General features: G+C 39.7%; 1 protein-coding gene across 1 annotated transcript in view; it reads right to left on the bottom strand.

Annotated features, from left to right (window-relative positions):
- Window positions 1-21543, bottom strand: part of LOC100303518 (hedgehog) — a 42522-nt gene that overhangs the window by 4729 nt on the left and 16250 nt on the right. The window contains 1 exon segment of the mRNA XM_002740152.5: window positions 16352-16613. Within this exon segment, the coding sequence (XP_002740198.1) occupies window positions 16352-16613 (262 nt within the window).

Raw genomic sequence — 21543 nt, forward strand, 5'->3', positions numbered from 1 at the left:
CAAGTGGAAAAAATACAAATGAACATGGAAACTCCTTGCGATGAAATGTTTATACAAAACGGCGCTAGTTTCCAATTGAGAGTGGATACACTGAGGGCAGCATGCAAATATTTTGGGTTCTGCATTTTACAGCCTTTTGGGAGTTCTGTTCTTGCCCTTTACTTGGTTATTGTAATAGTCCAAATAGTGTTAACCCCCCCCCCCCAAATAAATATACTATTTACTGCTTCAAGTATTTTCGTCCGAGTACGTCACCAAGCCCGACATCTTTTTCATCATAGTTCGTGGTATGCACGAGACGGTAACTGAACACGTTGTTGCGCGTGAGCAACCGATCCCACAGACGGAGTATTACGTTCTACTCTGCATTTTTGACGACTTTTTTCGAAAAAGACAACTAAAAATGTTTGTTTGTTTGTAGTCTGTAATCGAGCAAGTTGCTGTCAATAATTAGTATTTGGGGGAGGGTTTTGACATCACCAATGATTGGGTGGTTTTGACGTACTGAGCATTGGCAGAGTAGTCTATATGTCGCGCATGCGTGTTTGGCAGTCTCAGAAATGTACATTCGCCAGCGGACTCATCGTGTATGCGCAGTCACGTCTGTCTCAATCTTGTACCGGAAACACGATATCTGTCCAGATTGATTAGAAAACACTAATACCGGAAATGAGCAATCGTAATTAGGATGAGAAAAGTGACACACGCAAGGTCAAGAGGTCAAACCAAGCTATATGGTGGGGTCGTCAACATAAGGTACACCTCGCCCACACTAATAAGAGTGCTACCAGATGATATCGGGGAGTCTCTCGCAGTCTGTCCGCATGTAATCCCCAAAGGTTGTCCACCCTGCATTATCATTCAGAGTCTATTCAATTCTGTAGTTATACCATTATTCCTTGTAATTTGCCTTGAAGGACGCACTATTTTATGTAAAATGTATGTCTCCACGCTGCGGTCGTGTTTCGACACTGTAATTCATTGAAATCAGGGGTTAACCATTGACATTCTGTAGGGAATTTAGAAGCGCAGACAAAAAATGAATAAAAAAATTCATGTAGAAAAATAATAACAAAACAAAGTTATAAAATCACTTGTATTTCAGGTTGACAAAAATTCACCGCATATGTTTAAAGCGCGGTGGTCGTCGCGCAGCACGTGTTCGAATTTCATGTAAATAAACAATGTACTGTAAAATGACTAATTTTCACTGGGTTTAAATTTCGCTGATTTACCATTTCAGCGATATTCAGTGGATTTTAAATTCACGGTTTTATCATTTAGATAATGTGTTGTATGCTAAATTTTACATATTCACTAGATTTTAATTTAGCGCATTTTCCAGTCAGCTAAATAAGCAAAATTAAAACCCAGTGAATAATTAACCCTTTTACAGTATTTTACACGCGTTGTGTACGTCGCTAAGAGTCCCATATCGAACAGGACGCGGCACGACGACTGCCGCCCTTTAAGCGCCCACAGACGTCGTACTGCGTCGTGTTCGCTGTGGCACCCGTAGCGACGTACCAGTATACAAAGTGTGTACAATACATCATTTGTCTGTTTACACGAAATTCGGACAGGCGCTGTAGCGCTTTAAAGTGTGAATAAAAAAACATGCATTTTAGAGTCATCCACAAAGAAAATCGAGCAAAAAAAATTTTTATTCTGAACAATACCGTTTTATTGACAAACTCGAGTTCCGCCAAACTGACAAAAAAAAAAGAATTCGTCGTCGTTTTAAAAACTACTCTCTGTCGTACAACGCATCGAACCAATTCATTTAACTGATCTTTCAAGATACCGCGATAACTCCCTCAAGTGCCTCGTTACACATCCCATAATACTATTCAAATCGAATCAAGCAGTTAAAAGATAGATGTTATCTTTATAACACTGTTGCCATGTCGATTTTATTTATCAGCCCCACCTTTCTCTGATTTGGCAATAAAAACTCATGTCAAATTGGCGGGTTTCTGGTGCGCGCGTTGTTCTATTACGTCATTGACTGCAGGCTCGTTCAGAAGTTGTTCTATGGCGCGCACGGTGGTAAACAGATATGCCACAAAGCGACTAAATCGCGGTGTTTCGAATCGTACATTTACCTGCCAAGTAGTCTTGAAAAAAAGAGGACTATTTCAGTGATTATCAAAAAACTAGCTACGAACGAGCCTAAATAAAATGGTGGAACGTATGCCTACTCTGACAAAAATACTACATGATGCTGAAAGCCGTAAGTGCCTCTGCCTCGAGCCCTTGTAATCTTTGATCGGTGTATCATCTTGATCAGCGTCAATAACAGAACGAGATATAGTATTTGAAAAGGTATAGGCTTATCTCATAATTGAATGAAATTCTATTTTGGATGCCTGTAGGGAAGCAGTGATTCAGATACCAATGGTTCATCACTACCACTTTTCCGAGAAAGTCACCTCAAGATACAAAATGGCTCGCCCCCAAAGCGAGTCCCACAGGCACTTATCATAGACTATCTGAATTCCCTATGAATGGAGACTGGAAACGATACTTAGGTGAAGAAGGCTGGTGAACGATCCCAGGGTGATAACGGACAAAGGAAGACGTGAACAAAAATGGAGAGTAAATAGAGGGGGAGTAATAATAATAGCGTGGTGTTTGCACAACACCCATTGTAAGGGATATGTGATGAGGGAGTGACTTGGTTTGTGTGTGAGCACACAGTGTACGCTTGGGCGGCAGCATTGTCGTCGGGGAGTGACTAATGAAAGACGTACTCCACTCAATGTCAGGATGAATTCAATCAAATCAAGAGAAAGATCTGTCTAAGTGGCTACTCAATCAGAGGTGAAAGATCGTGGCGTATTCATCGTAAGTGATGGTCTGGTAAAACACGTCGTCGTTTACTGTAAGATACTTTATTTTAGCTGGAATTAATTTTCACTGAAAAAGACTTTTTTGGCGTTTTGTATGGAATTTATTTTCATTGAAAAGACTTTTTGGGTGTTTTTGTATGGAATTTATTTTCACTAATTTTTGACGAGTTGAATGTAAAATATAGGAAAATAGGTAATAGATGGATTTTATTTCACTGAATTATTCCATCAGCGAAAATAGCGAAAATTAATTTAAAACGAGAATAAAGCATTTTACAGTATGAAGGTGCAATTTATACAAGCTTTCGACAACATTAAAACTTCGCCATCAGTCGAAATTATATACATATTTTAACGCTCCCACTTTCTTAGTAGTTTTTAAATAAAACCGAAGGTGTGTCAAGATACAAACACAAAATAGATAAAAGATGAAAGAAATAGCCGTTATTCGGGGATTTTGAAACGAATCATGAAATAAAGTGTTTTCAGTGTATCGGTATCAATGAAATCAGTTTAGACAACTGGATCAGAACGTACAATCAAGGGACAGAAGAGTTCTCCATGATTACGACAACCTGTTCAGATGGTATCGCAATTGAAAACGCATGTTTTATTTGAAAACATTTTAGAACTATGATTCATATTTAACCGGAGTTGGATATATTATCAACACAGTTTGCATAACAGAACACGTACACGCGAAGACAAGTTGACCAGTATCACAGACCATGCAAACGGCAAAAGAAAACGTCAACAAGGACGATCCCAGGGGAGGGAAAGATATAGACCCTGGACGGAGGAGATCGCTGCAAATAATGCACGTGTCGCATGACTCAGAGGTCGCAAACAACATACTGCGTTGAATACACGTGGAGCCATGTACTGATTTATTGACTCAGCTGGTGTGAGATCAATATAAGAACCGCAGAACGCCTTCTTCCAAGTCATCACCAATCGGAGTGTTTGACCGGCGAGAGGCGAAGTGCACTGGGTACCAGGTCTCGTTAGCTCTCGAGGAATGTCAAGGGTTACTCACAGCTCGGAGTGTCGCGTGATGTAGTCCGATAGCACATGTCCTGCATATGTGACGACCGATTTTTAGACAAATGGTGAAAATAGCACGTCAGGTGGCTTACAAGTATATTGCTTAATTGTGTTATTTTAAAGGGTTATAGGCGGTGTGACGTGTTTGATATAAGTTCAATGCGACATATACAGCGCGTGCAACGACTGAGAGTCAAACAAGAAAATACCGAACTGTTTTTAACAAATTCAATTTCAAAGCAGATGTATGCCAATCAGTTTGAACGCGTTATGGCAGTCGGTGCTCCTAAACTGTTACGTCATGATAACGCGAGGCTGCGTGTTTTGGTTCGAGAATTACGTATGTAGGTTATTACGTATTACTGGTTATAGGTTTTGCTTGGTACGTCCAACGTGATTGGCTGAGGGCTGTGTCTGAGCATGTTGTTGGATACGTCTGACGTGATTGGTGGAGTAGTATTTATACATATCACGTGGTACGAGCATTGTGATTGGTCAAGTCGGTGTCTGTCACGGGTCACCACTAGACTAATTTCAATATTGAATGTTATCAAAAGACTTTTTAAGCGAGACGTAGTAGCCACGGTGTCGCCAGCAAACTGAAACTCTACACCGTATTCTCTCCAAACTTCCTCACGATATCATATAGTCCTACTGTCGAGAGTTATTGATTTGCGTTCAAACAGCGTATTCTGAATTGTAAATGATACAACGTCAAACACCACGTGGTCGTCTGCCGCTATTCAAAATGGCGGAAATTGGCAAATTACGGCGGAACTCGTGCCTGGTAGTCATATATACGTAGTATACTGAGTATATATATGTGGTGTACGATCGTTCAAAGAAGGGTCTATTCCCAGAGACGAGCGACGATCGGTGCTCCCAACATTATAACCCATTTACCACCGAACCTTTGTCAAATTTTGCAAATATGTCCTACTCCACAGTTTCCGCAAAATAGTTTCATAATATTAATCGAAACTTCAAAATAATTCAACATTTATTCAATGTGTTTTAAATTTCGCTATTTTCGTTGATGAGTAAAATTCGCTAAATTATTTTTCGTGGACATGCAAAATAGCTTTTAGGTTTATGGTAATTTCGTCTATAGTGTATCTTCAAACCAATATGTGAATAATATCGGACACGTGACAACAATCCCCGGCAGACACCACAACTTTAAAGAACCACTTATTGTTCGTTGACGCCAAAAGTATGCAACTAGATCTTAATTAATGATGTAGTGCCTTGAAGGAGAAATACTAAGCATATTTTTGTCCTAGCAACAGTCCGACTTACTATTAAAGTTTATAAAAGCGCCGTTTTCGTCGCACAGGCGCGAGTTCGAATTCGTGTAAACAATGTATTTTAGACACGTCGCGTGACGCCCATATCGAATATGACGCGGCGACTCGGTGTGGCAGACACACTCAGGCAATGATGAAACTTACTGTAATCATGGAAGAGGAAATAATTAATAAACACACACACATACTAAATTATGAGGGAAATGTTTTCCATTATCGGAATCGAAGCAATTGTTTATTGGTTCACGACATTGCATGGCGTCACAGTGAATGACGCGCGTGCATGTACTAGTATGTTTAGTGTACGACACGACAGTCCACAAAAATTACATCGTTATGCATAATGTACAGCACCGTGCAACGACAGTTTACGACAATGCCGTAAATTATACGCATATATACACTACCCGTTGTGTCGTTACCGGAAGCGCTGTCCCAGCACAAAAGACGGTGTAGAAGACGCCGACCTGCAGCGTCAATGATACACTACCGTATGACGACATTTCACGACAAAGTCGCACATTATGCGCATGCGCAACACAGCGATATGATATTTCATTTTTAAAAACCGTACTACAGCATTTCACTGTATTTCACTGTATTTCATACGCGCTAGTAGAACACCGTACGACAATATTACACGATTCTTGATACGTTTACAAGTTATATGTTTACGCATCGTGTGTGAACATGGACTTCGACAAATAAGCACTTGTACTGGCGTTAAGTGACATTTCGCGGCTATTCTGACAAGTTACTATGATATACGGCGGAGAAACACCTCGAAGTAGCCCGCCATCTTGCACCGCTACGGCAGTTCTCCATAACCCTGAATGCACACATTCTGGTACATCCTGGACAAAAAATCGTTACCAATGAGTATTTTTCCATGAAAAAATTGTATGTCGTCACAGTCGCGAGCTGTGGTCAGTTAAAACATTTTTATCAGCGGTAATTAATAAAAAATCGAACCAAACGTCTTGAAGAAGCTCGTACATGCTGGTAATGTGCACGCCAAGCAGTGTTACCAGTCAATCTCAATTCAATTCGGAATGGCAAATCTATCGGTTTTATTAACCAACAATATCGAAAATAAATGAAAATAAATTGTCTCTTCGTACAATTTTATATTTGTATATTCCCGACTTATTTTTTTTTTTTTAAATAATTAAACAATAAACGCGTTCAATGTATTACTTTTAAGGGCCCGATGGGTTATTTTGTGTAATGGTGATTCTGAGCTATTGTAAAACAATCGATTTATCTTGTTGTCTCTCCCAGGTCACTGTTAGTGTTCTAATATGCGAAAGAAAAAGTATTATTTGAACAAGTTAAAGCGGGAGGGTCGTCACCTGCGCACGCGCGGGAATTGAGTCCCAAGCGACGATAACAACACACGCTAAAACACAAAGGCTCATGGGTAGACGCTTGTTTGTAAACATTGACACGCTATGGCTATCTAACGCACGCGTAGGTGACGACTCCCCCGCTTTAACTTACGCATATTTTCAAGGGTATTACTTTGCACCGCATTTGGGTCAAACATGGAGGTATACACAGATTATACCTCTATGGGTCAAACAGTGGGTAGCTTTCTGGTCATATTTCCAGAGAAGTTCAAACAGAATTGAAAATGTTATATATTATATTTTCTTCATACGTCATCGTTATTATGTCAGAAAAAAAACAATTTTCCGAGAAGTTGATTCAAATGTTGCCGTAAAACGACAAAATTCGCATTTTGTCTGTTAGTATTCTCACCGGATTGTGTACGTTATCATGTTGTTTTACTAGTTTGAGTGGTGACAATATTTCTTCATATTTCTTCGTCTTATTTTCTTAATGATATAAACCCTAATATTGTTAAAAAAATATACTCAACTTCCAATTGAGTGGGTTTTTATTGATGTAATATTTTCCCATTATTATATTGTACAAATGCTCAGCAGCATGCTCAGTAGTGAGAAATTTGAATTATGTCCCAAAATGCATTGCATATATGTGCAGTGACATGCTCAGTAGTGTGAAATTTGAATTATGTCCCAAAATGCATTGCATATATGTGCAGTAACATGCTCAGTAATGTAACATTTGAATTATATCCCAAAATGCATTGCATATATGTGCAGTAAAATGCTCAGTAATGTAACATTTGAATTATATCCCACAATGCATTACATGTGCAGTAACATGCTCAGTAGGGGTAAAATTTGAAATCACTCTTCCATATTGCATTGCACATATGCTCAGTAATGTGCTCAGTAGCGACAAATTTAAATACTACAGAATTCTTTATTTTAGCTGAAATTCATTCCAGCAGAAAAAACTTTTTGGGTGTTTTGTTTGGAATTTATTTTCACTAATTTTTGACAAGTTGAATGTGAAATATAGGGGAAAAAAGTATATTCGCTGCATTTTATTTTCGCTGAAGCATCTCTTCAGCGAAAATAAATTCCAAGCGAAAATAAAGTATTCTACAGTACGACATTTCTTTGACCGCGTTTCAAAGCTGGGAACTCGCAGAGGTCTCCCCGTCCCAAAACCTCGTCGACGTTTATGCGGTGTTTCTTATCAATTCATGCATCTATTAAAGTAATGTAAGATAAGAATCAGTCTGTTTGGTAGTGATTGCTGGTCGCTGATTCCACTGATAAGCGAACAATTGGTCACGCATGGATTGTACTATTCAATGAGTGCTACTTGCTGTCAACCGGTTAACGTATCAGTTTCCTACTTACCACTCAACAAAAATATTTTTAACATGCAACCAAACAAGGTGGAAGTGGACTGTTAACAAAGCGGCGTGGACGATAGTGAGAAGTTATTATGTGCATGCCCGAAAAAAAAAACAGATTCGCAGAAAAGAGCTGAAGACGATAATATCATAGTTGAGTGTCGAAGGCGATTTTGATTCGTCGAAAAAAAAAACTGATCAACAAACAAGCTGCTCACTGATTAGTCTGTCTTTTAGGTTTCAGGCTTGGGTAGCCAATCAGGAACCCTATAACGTATTGCATATAACATTAATTCGATTACCGGAACTGACGTAACCGTCAATGTGTTCGTTGCCATCTTACTCCAGTGCAAATGGAAAATCATTTCGGGATATCTTGTGCACAATTATGCCAAAGGTATATATATTTAAATTAAACTATCCAAAATAAAGTTACGCGCTATTTTTTCGTCGTCCACGGAAATGCATTAAAGCGGGGGAGTCGTCACCTGTGCAGGCGTCAGATGGCCATAGCGTGTCATTGTTTACAAAACCTGCGTCTACCCATGAGCCTTTGCGTTTTTGGCGTACGTTGTTAGAACTGTTTAAAAGGTTATCGAAGTCCGACTTGCATTTCAAGAAGAACAATATTTAACAAAAATTATTTATATTGTTTTGTTTTTTCGTGTTGTCCTTTCAACACAGGAGCTTATTGGCTTGTCGGATGTGTGATTTATGGTTAGATAGCCAATCATCAACAATCTTATAAACCTCTTCTTAGTTGCTCAATTAAAATGAAATGTTATTGGCTGGATGTGTTATGGCTATGGCTGGTAACCAATCATAAACAATCTTATAAAACACGCGTGACTAATACCTTGACATGGTGGATTTAGATCAGTTTAGAAAATATGTGTCGGTCAATCAAAGCAAAAGTGGCCTTTTAAAGCAGGGCATAGCGTCCCAATTCCTTCTTCTAAACATCACATATGTGCTTTCATTTGACAAAGTACCGTCCTTAAATACACACATGCCCGGGCCCGTGTTTGATCAAGCATTCTTCGATCGAAAGACGGGGTTTCTGTGGACACCACCAAAATACCTGTCACCGCCAGGCAGCAGGGTACCTCACATGAACACTATCCAATCGGGAGATATACTCAGCGGCGCAAATTGTGTGTTACGACTGAATTCCAAGTTTGCACCAATGTGCGTGTTAATGAGCATAAATGCATTGCATTGTGGGAGATTACTTCCCATAAGTATATACTAGAATGTACAGTAAAACACTTTGAAATAGCTACATGCCATTTTAGCGAATTTGACTCAATGCATGAATTAAACTGAATCTTAATTTAGCTAAAGTGCCAATAATGTTACTGTGAGAATATAATCTATTCTAATTAGCGACATCTTAATTTAGCGAAATTGCAGATTAGCTAAATTAGGTAAAATAACATGCTAGCTAAAAAAGACATGTTTTTCAGTATTTTGTGGGGAATATTATGATTATGACTGTATTTCTCAAAAAAACTTTTCTAGTGACCCTATTATGAATTATATTCATATTATAATTATATTCATATTATTATCAATACGATCCGAATGATAAAATATTTAGAAAAGATTGTCCTTAAGTTATCTAATATGAGCTATATAAAAAGCGCCATAATCGTAACGAAATGGGTCCCATGCGTCGTTTACGTGGCATTCGAACGCGCGATGCGAGACAACTGTTTATAAAGATAGATATACTCTGAAACACAGTCCCTCTATAATAGAGGCTTTGGGTCTGAAAGAATGAAATCAAATCTGTGTAATATTTAATGTATGTGGAAATAAAGTGAGCCAAAGCACTAAACTTCTATCTGTTGTATCTATACTGGCAATGTCCGGGTGTTTTGTACTCGTAACTTTTTTGAATCAAGTTTTCAAATCAAAATACTGGTAATGACCGATGAAAGGAAATCTCCATATTTAAATGGGACATTTCGGTCTTGAAATCACCATTGCAAGGTAAGTGCCCGGACGTGATGTCACAGAGAGAAAGAATGTAAATCTCATCTCCCACAAGGGTAACTTATACTTGAAAAAGACATTCTGTAACATGAAACCGTTTTTTTTTCGATCGAATTTGTTATTACGTCGAAGTAGCTTGGTGACACGTGCACGTGCATGCCCAAATTTGCATGGAGCGACTACACATAGTAGTGTTTCGGTATTGTTCGGGTTTTATTGAACAAAAACTTTAGTGATTGTCATACAACGAACGAATCCGTGTATCCGCCTGATGGGACGGCAAACTAGGTACCTGTTCAAAACAGGAATGCGTTTCTAATGTGACGGCTTAGTTAGGATACCTGTTCAAAACTGGGACGTGTTTCTAATGTGACGTCTTAGTTAAATACCTGTTCAAAACTGGGACGCTTTTATAATATGACGGCTTAATTAGATATCTGTTCAAAACTGGGACGTGTGTCTAATGTGACGGTTTAGTTAGATACCTGTTCGATACTGGGACGCTTTTATAATGTGACGGCTTAGTTAGATACCTGTTCAAAACTGGGACGCTTTTATAATGTGACGGCTTAGTTAGATACCTGTTCAAAACTGGGACGTGTTTGTAATGTGACGGCTTAGTTAGATACCTGTTCAAAACTGGGACGCTTTTATAATGTGACGGCTTAGTAAAATACCTGTTCAAAACTGGGACGCTTTTATAATGTGACGGCTTAGTTAGATACCTGTTCAAAACTGGGACGTGGTTATTAAGTGATGGCTTACTTAGATACCTGTTCAAAACTGGGGCGCTTTTATAATGTGACGTCTTAGTTAGATACCTGTTCAAAACCGGGAAGTGTTTCTAATGTGACGGCTTAGTTAGGTACCTGTTCAAAACTGGGACGTGTTTCTAATGTGACGGCTTAGTTAGATACCTGTTCAAAACAGGAACGCGTTTCTAATGTGACGGCTTAATTAGATACCTGTTCAAAACTGGGGCGCTTTTATAATGTGACGTCTTAGTTAGATACCTGTTCAAAACCGGGAAGTGTTTCTAATGTGACGGCTTAGTTAGATACCTGTTCAAAACAGGAACGCGTTTCTAATGTGACGGCTTAATTAGATACCTGTTCAAAACTGGGACGTGTTTCTAATGTGACGGCTTAGTTAGATACCTGTTCAAAACTGGGACGTGTTTCTAATGTGACGGCTTAGTTAGATACCTGTTCAAAACTGGGACGCTTTCATAATGTGACAGCTTAGTTAGATACCTGTTCAAAACTGGGACGTGTTTCTAATGTGACGGCTTAGTTAGATACCTGTTCAAAACAGGAACGCGTTTCTAATGTGACGGCTTAGTTAGATACCTGTTCAAAACTGGGACGTGTTTCTAATGTGACGGCTTAATTAGATACCTGTTCAAAACTGGGACGTGTTTCTAATGTGACGGCTTAATTAGATACCTGTTCAAAACTGGGACGCTTTTATAATGTGACGGCTTAGTTTGATACCTGTTTAAAACTGGGACGTGTTTCTAATGTGACGGCTTAGTTTGATACCTGTTCAAAACTGGGACGCGTTTCTAATGTGACAGCTAACTAGGTACCTGTCCAACGCTGGACGCGTTTCTAATGTGACGGCAAACTAGGTACCTGTCCAACGCTGAACGCGTTTCTAATGTGACGGCCAACTAGGTACCTGTCTAACGCTGAACGCGTTTCTAATGTGACGGCCAACTAGGTACCTGTCCAACGCTGGACGCGTTTCTAATGTGACGGCCAACTAGGTACCTGTCCAACGCTGGACGCGTTTCTAATGTGATGGCTAACTAGGTACCTGTCCAACGCTGGACGCGTTTCTAATGTGACAGCTAACTGGGTACCTGTCCAACGCTGGACGCGTTTCTAATGTGACGACCAACTAGGTACCTAGTCATCCACGTATGCCTTGTGTTTACTCAGTTTAACGACGACTTAAGTGGTAGATTTTTAACTCTACCGAACACCTTCTAATTTATCAACCCTTTTTACTTTGTATAGGCATGGATGTAATCCAACACTGCGAGTCCTTGACAAGCTTATTAAGTTACAAAGTGTATTGACCCCATTTAGCCTTATCGTTTTTTGGTCACATTTTGTTAAATTCGCTCACGGAGTGAGTTTGTTCAAGAGTAGATCCCACGGTTTGTGGTAGACGGACAGACAACACGCTTTATTGATTCTTTAATGGAGGTTGTTCTTTAGTGACAAATGTTAGAAAGAAAAAAAAAACGTGGGAAATAGCACGTGGTAGAAGTGATGTCGTGCTGAAAAAATGCGATTATAGAAAAGTGACATTTTCGTTGTTTAAAAAAAGTGAGTTTTCGTTGCTCTACCAAAAACGTGATTATAAAAACATAATTTTTAGTTGCTTTAACTGTAAAGAAAAGTAATTATTAAAATTTTACATTTTAGTTGCTTTTCTGAAAATATGATTATAAAAAAGTGATGTTTCGTTGCTTCACGGAAAAAAAATTTGGTCATAGAAAAAAACGTGGTATGAAAAAGGCGTTTTCGTTGTTTTACTCGTGACTGAAAAAAGTGTTTACGGAAAAGTGATGTTTTCGATGCTTTACCAAAAAAAACTGAATAAAGATGAAAAACATATAGATCGGATAAGTGAGACTTAGTCTTTATCTTACCTGATATTAATTTTCGCTGACAAGACTTTTTGAGTGTTTTATTTTCATTGATTTTTGATGAGTTGAACACAAAATATAGAACAAAAAATATATTCACTGGCTTTTATTTTCACTGAATCATCCCTTCAGCGAAAACATCCCAAGCGAAAATACATTATTTTACAGACGCATCCGTCCGCGAATGAAACTCGGCCAGTGGCATACACACCTCAAATAGGAGTCGATTCTTAATAGACCATTTTCCGTTTACTGCGAGAATCACGCGTTATGCGTGAAATCGAACGTAAAAACAGGACAAACAAAGGTCATAGCGTCGTAGTCGCGTCAAACATCGCGTGGGATTCGACAAACGCAAAAGTATTTCGGGGACATTTCCATGCTTAATAATGTGCTGTCCACATTTGATGATAGGCAATTTCGATTAAGTAAGGGTATTCGGAAGCAATATTCCGCTGTCGAAGATCGGCCGGTCAATGTAAGCTACGAAATAAAGAAATTCTAGTTCAAAATCAAATCGTTCGATTTTTGCGGCAGACGTTCGACGCGCGTCTTTCATGCATCTCGCGAGATCTCGCAATTGTACGGAAAATCACCTATTGTCCTCAACCCCGTAAGCAACGAGTTCATGAAGTTTTTTCTTAAATATACTTTTCAACAAATACCAAATTATTATAAAAAAAAGTGGACTTAAGTAGTTCTACCAGGAAATACACTAATGTGCCACGCTAACGGACACTGTCCGATAATGTCGACATAGGAAGTAAAGTAAGCAAATAACACCGAATAAACGGCAAGGTAAAGACTATGTCTAATTATAGTAAATACGTACTGCGTGCGTGACTCGAACCGGCGCTCGCGTACGGCACCTAATCGCCTAGCTTCACGCCACTACACGTCTTCCCCTCGGCCACCGGGCATCCCCAAAAAAGGATGCTTAATAACCGAGCTTATTACGTGCAGAGAACGTGAAACCCGTCCACGCGATACGCGCCACACAGCATGGCCAGAATGCGGCAAAGGCCTTCAGATCTGGCTGTAGTAGGATGGTGAAAGTAATGGTACAGCATTTTAACAGTGAATAAGTACTGAGAAATAATTTTTAAACTCATAGTTGCTGTCGACATAGGAAGTAAAGTAAGCAAATAACACCGAATAAACGGCAAGGTAAAGACTATGTCTAATTATAGTAAATACGTACTGCGTGCGTGACTCGAACCGGCGCTCGCGTACGGCACCTAATCGCCTAGCTTCACGCCACTACACGTCTTCCCCTCGGCCACCGGGCATCCCCAAAAAAGGATGCTTAATAACCGAGCTTATTACGTGCAGAGAACGTGAAACCCGTCCACGCGATACGCGCCACACAGCATGGCCAGAATGCGGCAAAGGCCTTCAGATCTGGCTGTAGTAGGATGGTGAAAGTAATGGTACAGCATTTTAACAGTGAATAAGTACTGAGAAATAATTTTTAAACTCATAGTTGCTGTCGACATAGGAAGTAAAGTAAGCAAATAACACCGAATAAACGGCAAGGTAAAGACTATGTCTAATTATAGTAAATACGTACTGCGTGCGTGACTCGAACCGGCGCTCGCGTACGGCACCTAATCGCCTAGCTTCACGCCACTACACGTCTTCCCCTCCGCCACCGGGCATCCCCCAAAAAGGATGCTTATCGCATTATATATCGCATATAAATATAAATATCGCATTCTGGCCATGCTGTGTGGCGCGTATCGCGTGGACGGGTTTCACGTTCTCTGCACGTAATAAGCTCGGTTATTAAGCATCCTTTTTTGGGGATGCCCGGTGGCCGAGGGGAAGACGTGTAGTGGCGTGAAGCTAGGCGATTAGGTGCCGTACGCGAGCGCCGGTTCGAGTCACGCACGCAGTACGTATTTACTATAATTAGACATAGTCTTTACCTTGCCGTTTATTCGGTGTTATTTGCTTACTGTCCGATAATGGTTTGATTTGTGTTCTGGTTATTTCATCAATTCTCTTCCACATCCTATTAAATCAAATGATCCATCTAAAGCAAACAGCAAATTAAACAATAAACACAGTTACACGTGTTTCTCACCAATCACTGAAAAATCCAATACTCTTAGAGTTTCCGCAATAAAAAAGACGATGCTTCAAGAAAACGAATTGACAGTGTGGGCATCACGTTCCTGCTCAGGATATTAAGAGTATGAATATCGACTCGCACATTTCGATCGTTCCTACTAAATTGTGCCAAAACACCAGACAATGTACTGCGCGAATCGTATATTGGTCCTTATACCAAATTAAGGGTTGGCCATTATTTTCATTGGGAAGGGGTTAGGTTAATCTATGGATTGATCAGTATGTTTGTTTCCTGATGATCAAGTCATGTTGGTTTCGCGTGCAGACTTGTGTGTAACTGTAGTGTCTACACTATCGCGAAAACGAGTTCTCTGATTTTTCTTATTCTAACCTAGCCCCTCCCCCTCCAGAAAATAAACACACTGGTCTACTCCAAATGAATCGGTGAAGTGGTTCGAACCAGTTTTCTGTTTTCACAAAAACAGTGGGCATGTACTGGCATGGCAGGTGTTTATTCTCCCGGTGCTTTATGGGTAGGTCATCGTCACGGTTTCTGGGTATGTTTGTTCGGTTGATGACGTGCAACCATTTTGCTCCAGTGACCACAGTGACCGCGGTTCGTACCCCATTTACAGAAAAAATGCGGTTCCTCTACCACGCCAACAAGTATTGATGCAAATGTAATGAAAGTTAGGTGGTCTTACTGGGTGAAATATCAAAATCAGATCCCCTAAGTATGATGTGTTTTCCATTGAGTTCATTTCATGTGAAGAAAGTTTATGAAAACAACAAGTGGTTATTTTAGAATCCCAGTGAAAAAAAAAAGAATAAACATTGAATATTTTTATAAAATGAAAAACAAATAAGTTGAGGAATAAATGGATAAAAAAGTATATTTCACTATTAATAATTTGGAGACCACACGTGACCACACCACTGTCAACACAAGTGAGGAAACGATAAACTTCCAGTCGGTGTTAAGAAAGAGTGGATAAACTTGATTGACCTTTAACCAATTGACCCTTTTATACAGCAGTCTGTTTTGGAAACTGAAAAATCCGTTTAACTATGCATTGCCCCATAAACGTTTCATTAATATTAAAGGGCGGTGGTCATCGCACCGTGTTCTGTTGGATATGGGACTCATAGTGACGTATTCAACGCGTATAAAATACATTGTCTATGTGGCGCAAATACGTGTAGAGCGACGTGACACAATGCGCAACAACGTCTATATGACGCAATCACGTGTAGAGCGACGTGACGTACATCGAAACATGACGCAATGACGTGTATAGTGACGTAACGCAATGCGCAACAACGTCTATTTGACGCAATCACGTGTAGAGCGACGTGACGCACATCGAAACATGACGCAATGACGTGTGTAGTGACGTGACGCAATGCGCAACACCGTCTATATGCCGCAATGACATGACGCAATGCGCAACAAGCACGTGATTGAAACAGTCATGATTGACTGATTCAGTGATTTGCTAAGTCACATGATAAAAGCATTAGTCAGTGATAAATTGTAGTTGTCATCATTTGAAAACATCAAAGTAATTTTTCTCCGTTTAGTATATACAGACGTGATGAGTTTTTATCACTGGAACTAGCCAATCACGCGTGACCTACAAATCACCGTGACTAACTAGAATAGCTAAGGGACGCTTTGACTCACCTGCTTTAACAGAACAGTGCACATGCGCGCGAGACTGGTAAAACACCCAGTCAAAACCTGCCTCCACGGCTAACCTCGCAAGCATGCCATATTTGGTACGATCCCTGTCATTGGTCGTTATATCCACGGCGCGTCCTTCGTAATGTAAAGAGTTGGGCGCGTGGTGTCCATCCTCGTCCCAGCCCTCGGTAACACGAAGTTTGACTCCAGGCCACTGGTTCATCACTGATATCGCAAGTGAATTCAATCTGTCTTTGCACCTCTAAGAGTGAAGAAAAAAATACATTTATTATTAATTATATAAAAAAATTCAAAATAGTTAATTAACGAAATGCCACTGCGTGTAATGTTTGAAGTGGAGCATGCGGCCAGTGAAATATACCTGTAGTTATTATATTGAACCATGGGAAGGCAAACAAAACACTCAACAAGTACTCGGGTGGTATATTGATGTGGCCATGTGTGCAGGTGGGCGTGGTACAAAGCATTTACGGGAGAGAAGGCGGCAAATCATCAGAGCGACTCAAAGTGCTTGTTTTGATTTACATAGCGAGATATCAACTTATTAAAACCATCGATTATTAGTGCAGATAAGAGTTACCAATCACGTCGCTATGACCTTTGCACTGTCACTGGAAACTGAGACGTCACATTCTGTGGCAAGTTGCACTGTCGTTTGCAGTCAGTACACGGGAAAGTCAGGAAGTACAGCAGTAGCGGCTGGCAATGAAATACTACCCTCACTAATCATTATTATAGTTATTTACTAAAATAACTAGGTTAAACTAACAATAACAAATCATTCTTAGTTTTGATTTTACCAATATTGAGTTTTGTTTACAATTTTAGTATTATTTTAGGGGTAACCACACATAACAGGTTTTAGCCCGAAATGTTGAATATATTTTTTTAAATGTTAATTTTGGAACAATCAGACAAAATCTGACATCGTTTACACGGGTGAAATCTTCGCTAATTTCAATGCTAATTCTGGGCTAATCTAACTTCTAATAACCAACAGCTTTTGATCATGAAGTTGCTATAGATACAATACAATATTTAATAGCAACTGCTTTGGGGAGGAAGACGAAAGTTGGAAATGGCGGTTAGAAGGTTGGTTGCACCATGGAGCTAAAAGCTAAAAGCTCCATGGTTGTACGGACAACTTCAAATATAGCGATTTGTTTTAACTTTCCGCTGTGATCCCCGGAAGGTATTTGTTTTCAATATGTACATACTCTTAACGACAAATTGATTACAAAAGTCAACATTCCGTTATAACCATGGACTTCAAGGCTTTCCTTTCGTTCAATGTAAACCCGTTGAAAGATAGTTATCAACATTATCACCAATTACTCGTTTAATTGTTCTTTTTAGAAAGGTCAAAACAAGTGTTTGAAGGTTAAATTGTGTTGTCTGATTTGCTGACATAATGTATATATTCCCAATTTACGCAGACTGCTTCGAAGTTGGTTCACCGTACACATGGAGGTATATATAAGTGATTTTATCACGACTGGTTACGAACAAGATGGCGCATTTGATGATATACTCAGACAAACTGTCACGTGACATTGACACACCGTTTCACGCTTTTGAGGTTGCATTCATGTACATTCACATCAAAAGGAAAAAAAGCTGATAAAACTCGATGAGTTGACACTCACGTGCAATTTCATTCAAAATGTATGTCAAGGGCGTAAGTAGTTGCCTGTCACAAACACGGCAGTTTGCGCTATGAAAATACAATTCTTGTGGTGAAGTGAATTCATTAGTATTCAAATGTTTTTTTGTCAATATATTAACAGTTTGAATGCGACAATGTTTTCCGCGATAATTCTGGGGCAACATTTATCTTTTTTTTATTTTTCGTTCATTTAAATCGGAGGGGGTCGTCACCTGCGCACGCGAGGGAATTGAGTCCCAAGCGACGATAACAACGCACGCTAAAACGCAAAGGCTTATCAGTAAACGTTTGTTTGTAAACAACGACACGCCATGGCCGTCTGTCACATGGATAGGTGACGGCTTCCCCGTGTTAACTACAATTTCTTTGTTTATTTTGGACCAAATGAACTTAATTTCCAAATTTCTACAGGTAACAATCATTCAGGTTTCTATGGCAACAGTTAACTTTGGAACCCAAGGGAATAAACAGTACGTGACCAACACCATTGAGTGGTTCGGACAAAATGGAATGTACCACCCCAATATGCAACCTCTTCCAACCCATGTAGACCAGTGCGAACTCAATATTTTATATCTAAATACCTTGTTTTTTAAAATCAGTTAAGTTGTGTATTTGATTGGGCTCTTGAAAATCCGAGTTTGTAAGGATGTGTGAGGAATGTAAAAAACAATATTAAAGTATAGCATTTCAAACTACAGCTATTTCAGAAGCGATTATTCAGCGCCCAACCCATTTAGACCTAATCCGACATATAAGTGCAACCCTTTTATATCAGATACTGAAATATACACCCGAGGTTTGCATTTCCACAGTTTCACGTTAATTCAAAAGTTTCAAGTACCGCCTGGGCCCTCTATCCCATTTCCTTTCTATGCGTTAAATGGCGGCGGTCGTCGCGCTGCGTTCTGTTCGACTATTGGACCCGCAGTGACGTTACACAGCACGCGCATAAAATACACTGTTTAAGTGTAACATGATCACCGCCTTCGCTATTTATTATTATTGATATGAATCCTAATATTGCATCAAGTATGATAATATTTTCCATTATATACAATGGAAAGTTCATCTCCCATAATGCATTGCATATATACGCAGTAACATGCAAGTAACGCAAAATCGGAAGTTCTCTCCCATAATGCATTGCGTATATGTGTAGTAACACGCTCAGTGGTGAAGAATTTGAATTGCCAGACTTAAACGTTCCATTTTCAACGCGACCAAATATTGGCGATCATTTAGATTATATGCTGGAAATCAGTTACTAACGCTTTGGAATAGTGCTTTGATACGCATGGATTCGCGAAGATTTGCTTCTGTGCCGGCAGTAATTCTATACAGCGGCGAATTCGGGCGAATCTTTAAATATTCCCTCAATTTACGCATATTGCTATCGCCAAATGTGTCTCATGATAGTTCCAAGACCCCAATAAAGCTACATGAATGATCACGGAGTGCAACTTTAATCACCCGGGCTCTACTTCATCTTGGAGTTCAAAATGGCGTCTTCGCGAGAGGCGCCGTCAATGAGTGGAGTTCACCGGCACGCATTGTCGCTTTGCTTGCATCACAGAACTCGCCGACGAGCGACTAGACGGGAATTCATATAAGCTCGCCATCGGGACACACCCCTCAGACGTATTTATATTAAAACCGCATAAATACATTGATAAAAACGAAAATAAAAAAAATGTAATACAAGTGACGCTTTTTCGCCACGTGGGAATAAAACGAGTGACATCTGATAATTAAATAAGTCTGGTGTTTTGTTTACAATTATCGACGCGGTAATGTATTGTCATTTAAACACACAAATGCAGATACGTTCATGCAAACGTGCAAGTGACAAACGTAATGTAAAATCGACAGTACACCTAGCCATCGCATGCATGCAAGTATAATTTAATTTACGTTTCGTTGACCAGAAGTGGCCTTCCGCGATTGTCGGGGACGCTGTCTTGATGGTGTCGGTACTTTGTCAGTGGTAGCAATTATACCCGACATCACGTGTTAATTCAGACATCTATAGTGACTTTAATAAGGTTATTATAAAAACGCCTTTACGGCCATTCTCGGCGCTTGGTTGCGTCGTACGATCAGTGTAAAACGTTCCATACCCCCTGTCGTTCTCAATGGAAGCCTTCTAATTTGATTCGCCAACGTTTATGTGTCCGCCTTTTATTCTTTAATAAGGGCGAGACGTGTTTTCTTTGAGAGCGGACATAGTCTATGAATTAGAAATAGATGAATTAACCGTTATTACCCCCACAGTGTCCGACAGTAAAGAACTACATTCGGTCGCCACTTAGTTTAAATCCTTTGAAATGGATACCTCTACTGGGCTTACTCACGTACGCACTGTCCACTAAGGTAATATTCTACACGATTTACGGAAACAACGTGACAGATTATTAACTTTTTTTTATCAATGGTTGTTCGAAGAAATTCACGTCATTTTAATAAAATGAATTTTCATCGGCGTTACTCAACTCAAAATGTTACAACTTACAAATGACCTTGAAAAGTGCCTGACATCTTTCTAACACACCTGTCTTAACTATTTTTTCTTCTTCTGCCAGTCAATGACATCGGACACGAATATATAGACCATTTTCCGTACACTGCGAGAATCACGCGTTATGCGTGAAATCGAACGTAAAAACAGGACAAACAAAGGTCATAGCGTCGTAGTCGCGTCAAACATCGCGTGGGATTCGACAAACGCGAAAGTATTTTGGGGACATTTCCATGCTTAATAATGTGCTGTATACATTTGATGATAGGCAATTTCGATTAAGTAAGGGTATTCGGAAGCAATATTCCTCTGTCGAAGATCGGCCGGTCGGTGTGAGCTACGAAATAAGGAAATTCCAGTTCAAAATCAAATCGTTCGATTTTTGCGGCAGACGTTCGTCGCGCGTCTTTCATGCATCTCGCGAGATCTCGCAATTGTACGGAAAATCACCTATTGACGAAACACGAATTTCAAAGTTTGTTTGACTACAGGGTAATTCATGAACATCTACATGAACAATTAATGTAAATTTCAAACTACCGGCCTAGTTTATGCAATTTTCTTATTTAAAATGGCCGCCATAGTTCGTGTCGTCATGGAAACACTTACTTGTACCAGACTTTAAATTTGCATTATACTATGTATATACCGGTCAGATTTTGTGTGTGAAAAAGTGTAGTGCAGTTTTATTCACAAATGAACTACTTTAAACTTCACTCCGGAAGACACGGAGTCCCATGCTGTCGCAGTGTATTGTGGGTATCCGGTGAATGCCCGCGATACATTTATCAGTAAATTGAATACCACTCGTCTACATCATATCCGCGTTCTACTTTACTTTTACTTTTAGTCACGTGTCACTGCCACGAGATTCATGGAAATCGCACAGTCCAGTTTCAAACTGTTATGATGTAGCTGTGCATTGCGCGCGAAAATGTATCGTAGTGGGTCATATTCGGTAGAAACTTTTACCATCTTTCACAATAT

Source organism: Saccoglossus kowalevskii, chromosome 20, assembly GCF_978046115.1.
Source record: "Saccoglossus kowalevskii chromosome 20, keSacKowa6.1, whole genome shotgun sequence".
NCBI lineage: Eukaryota > Metazoa > Hemichordata > Enteropneusta > Harrimaniidae > Saccoglossus > Saccoglossus kowalevskii.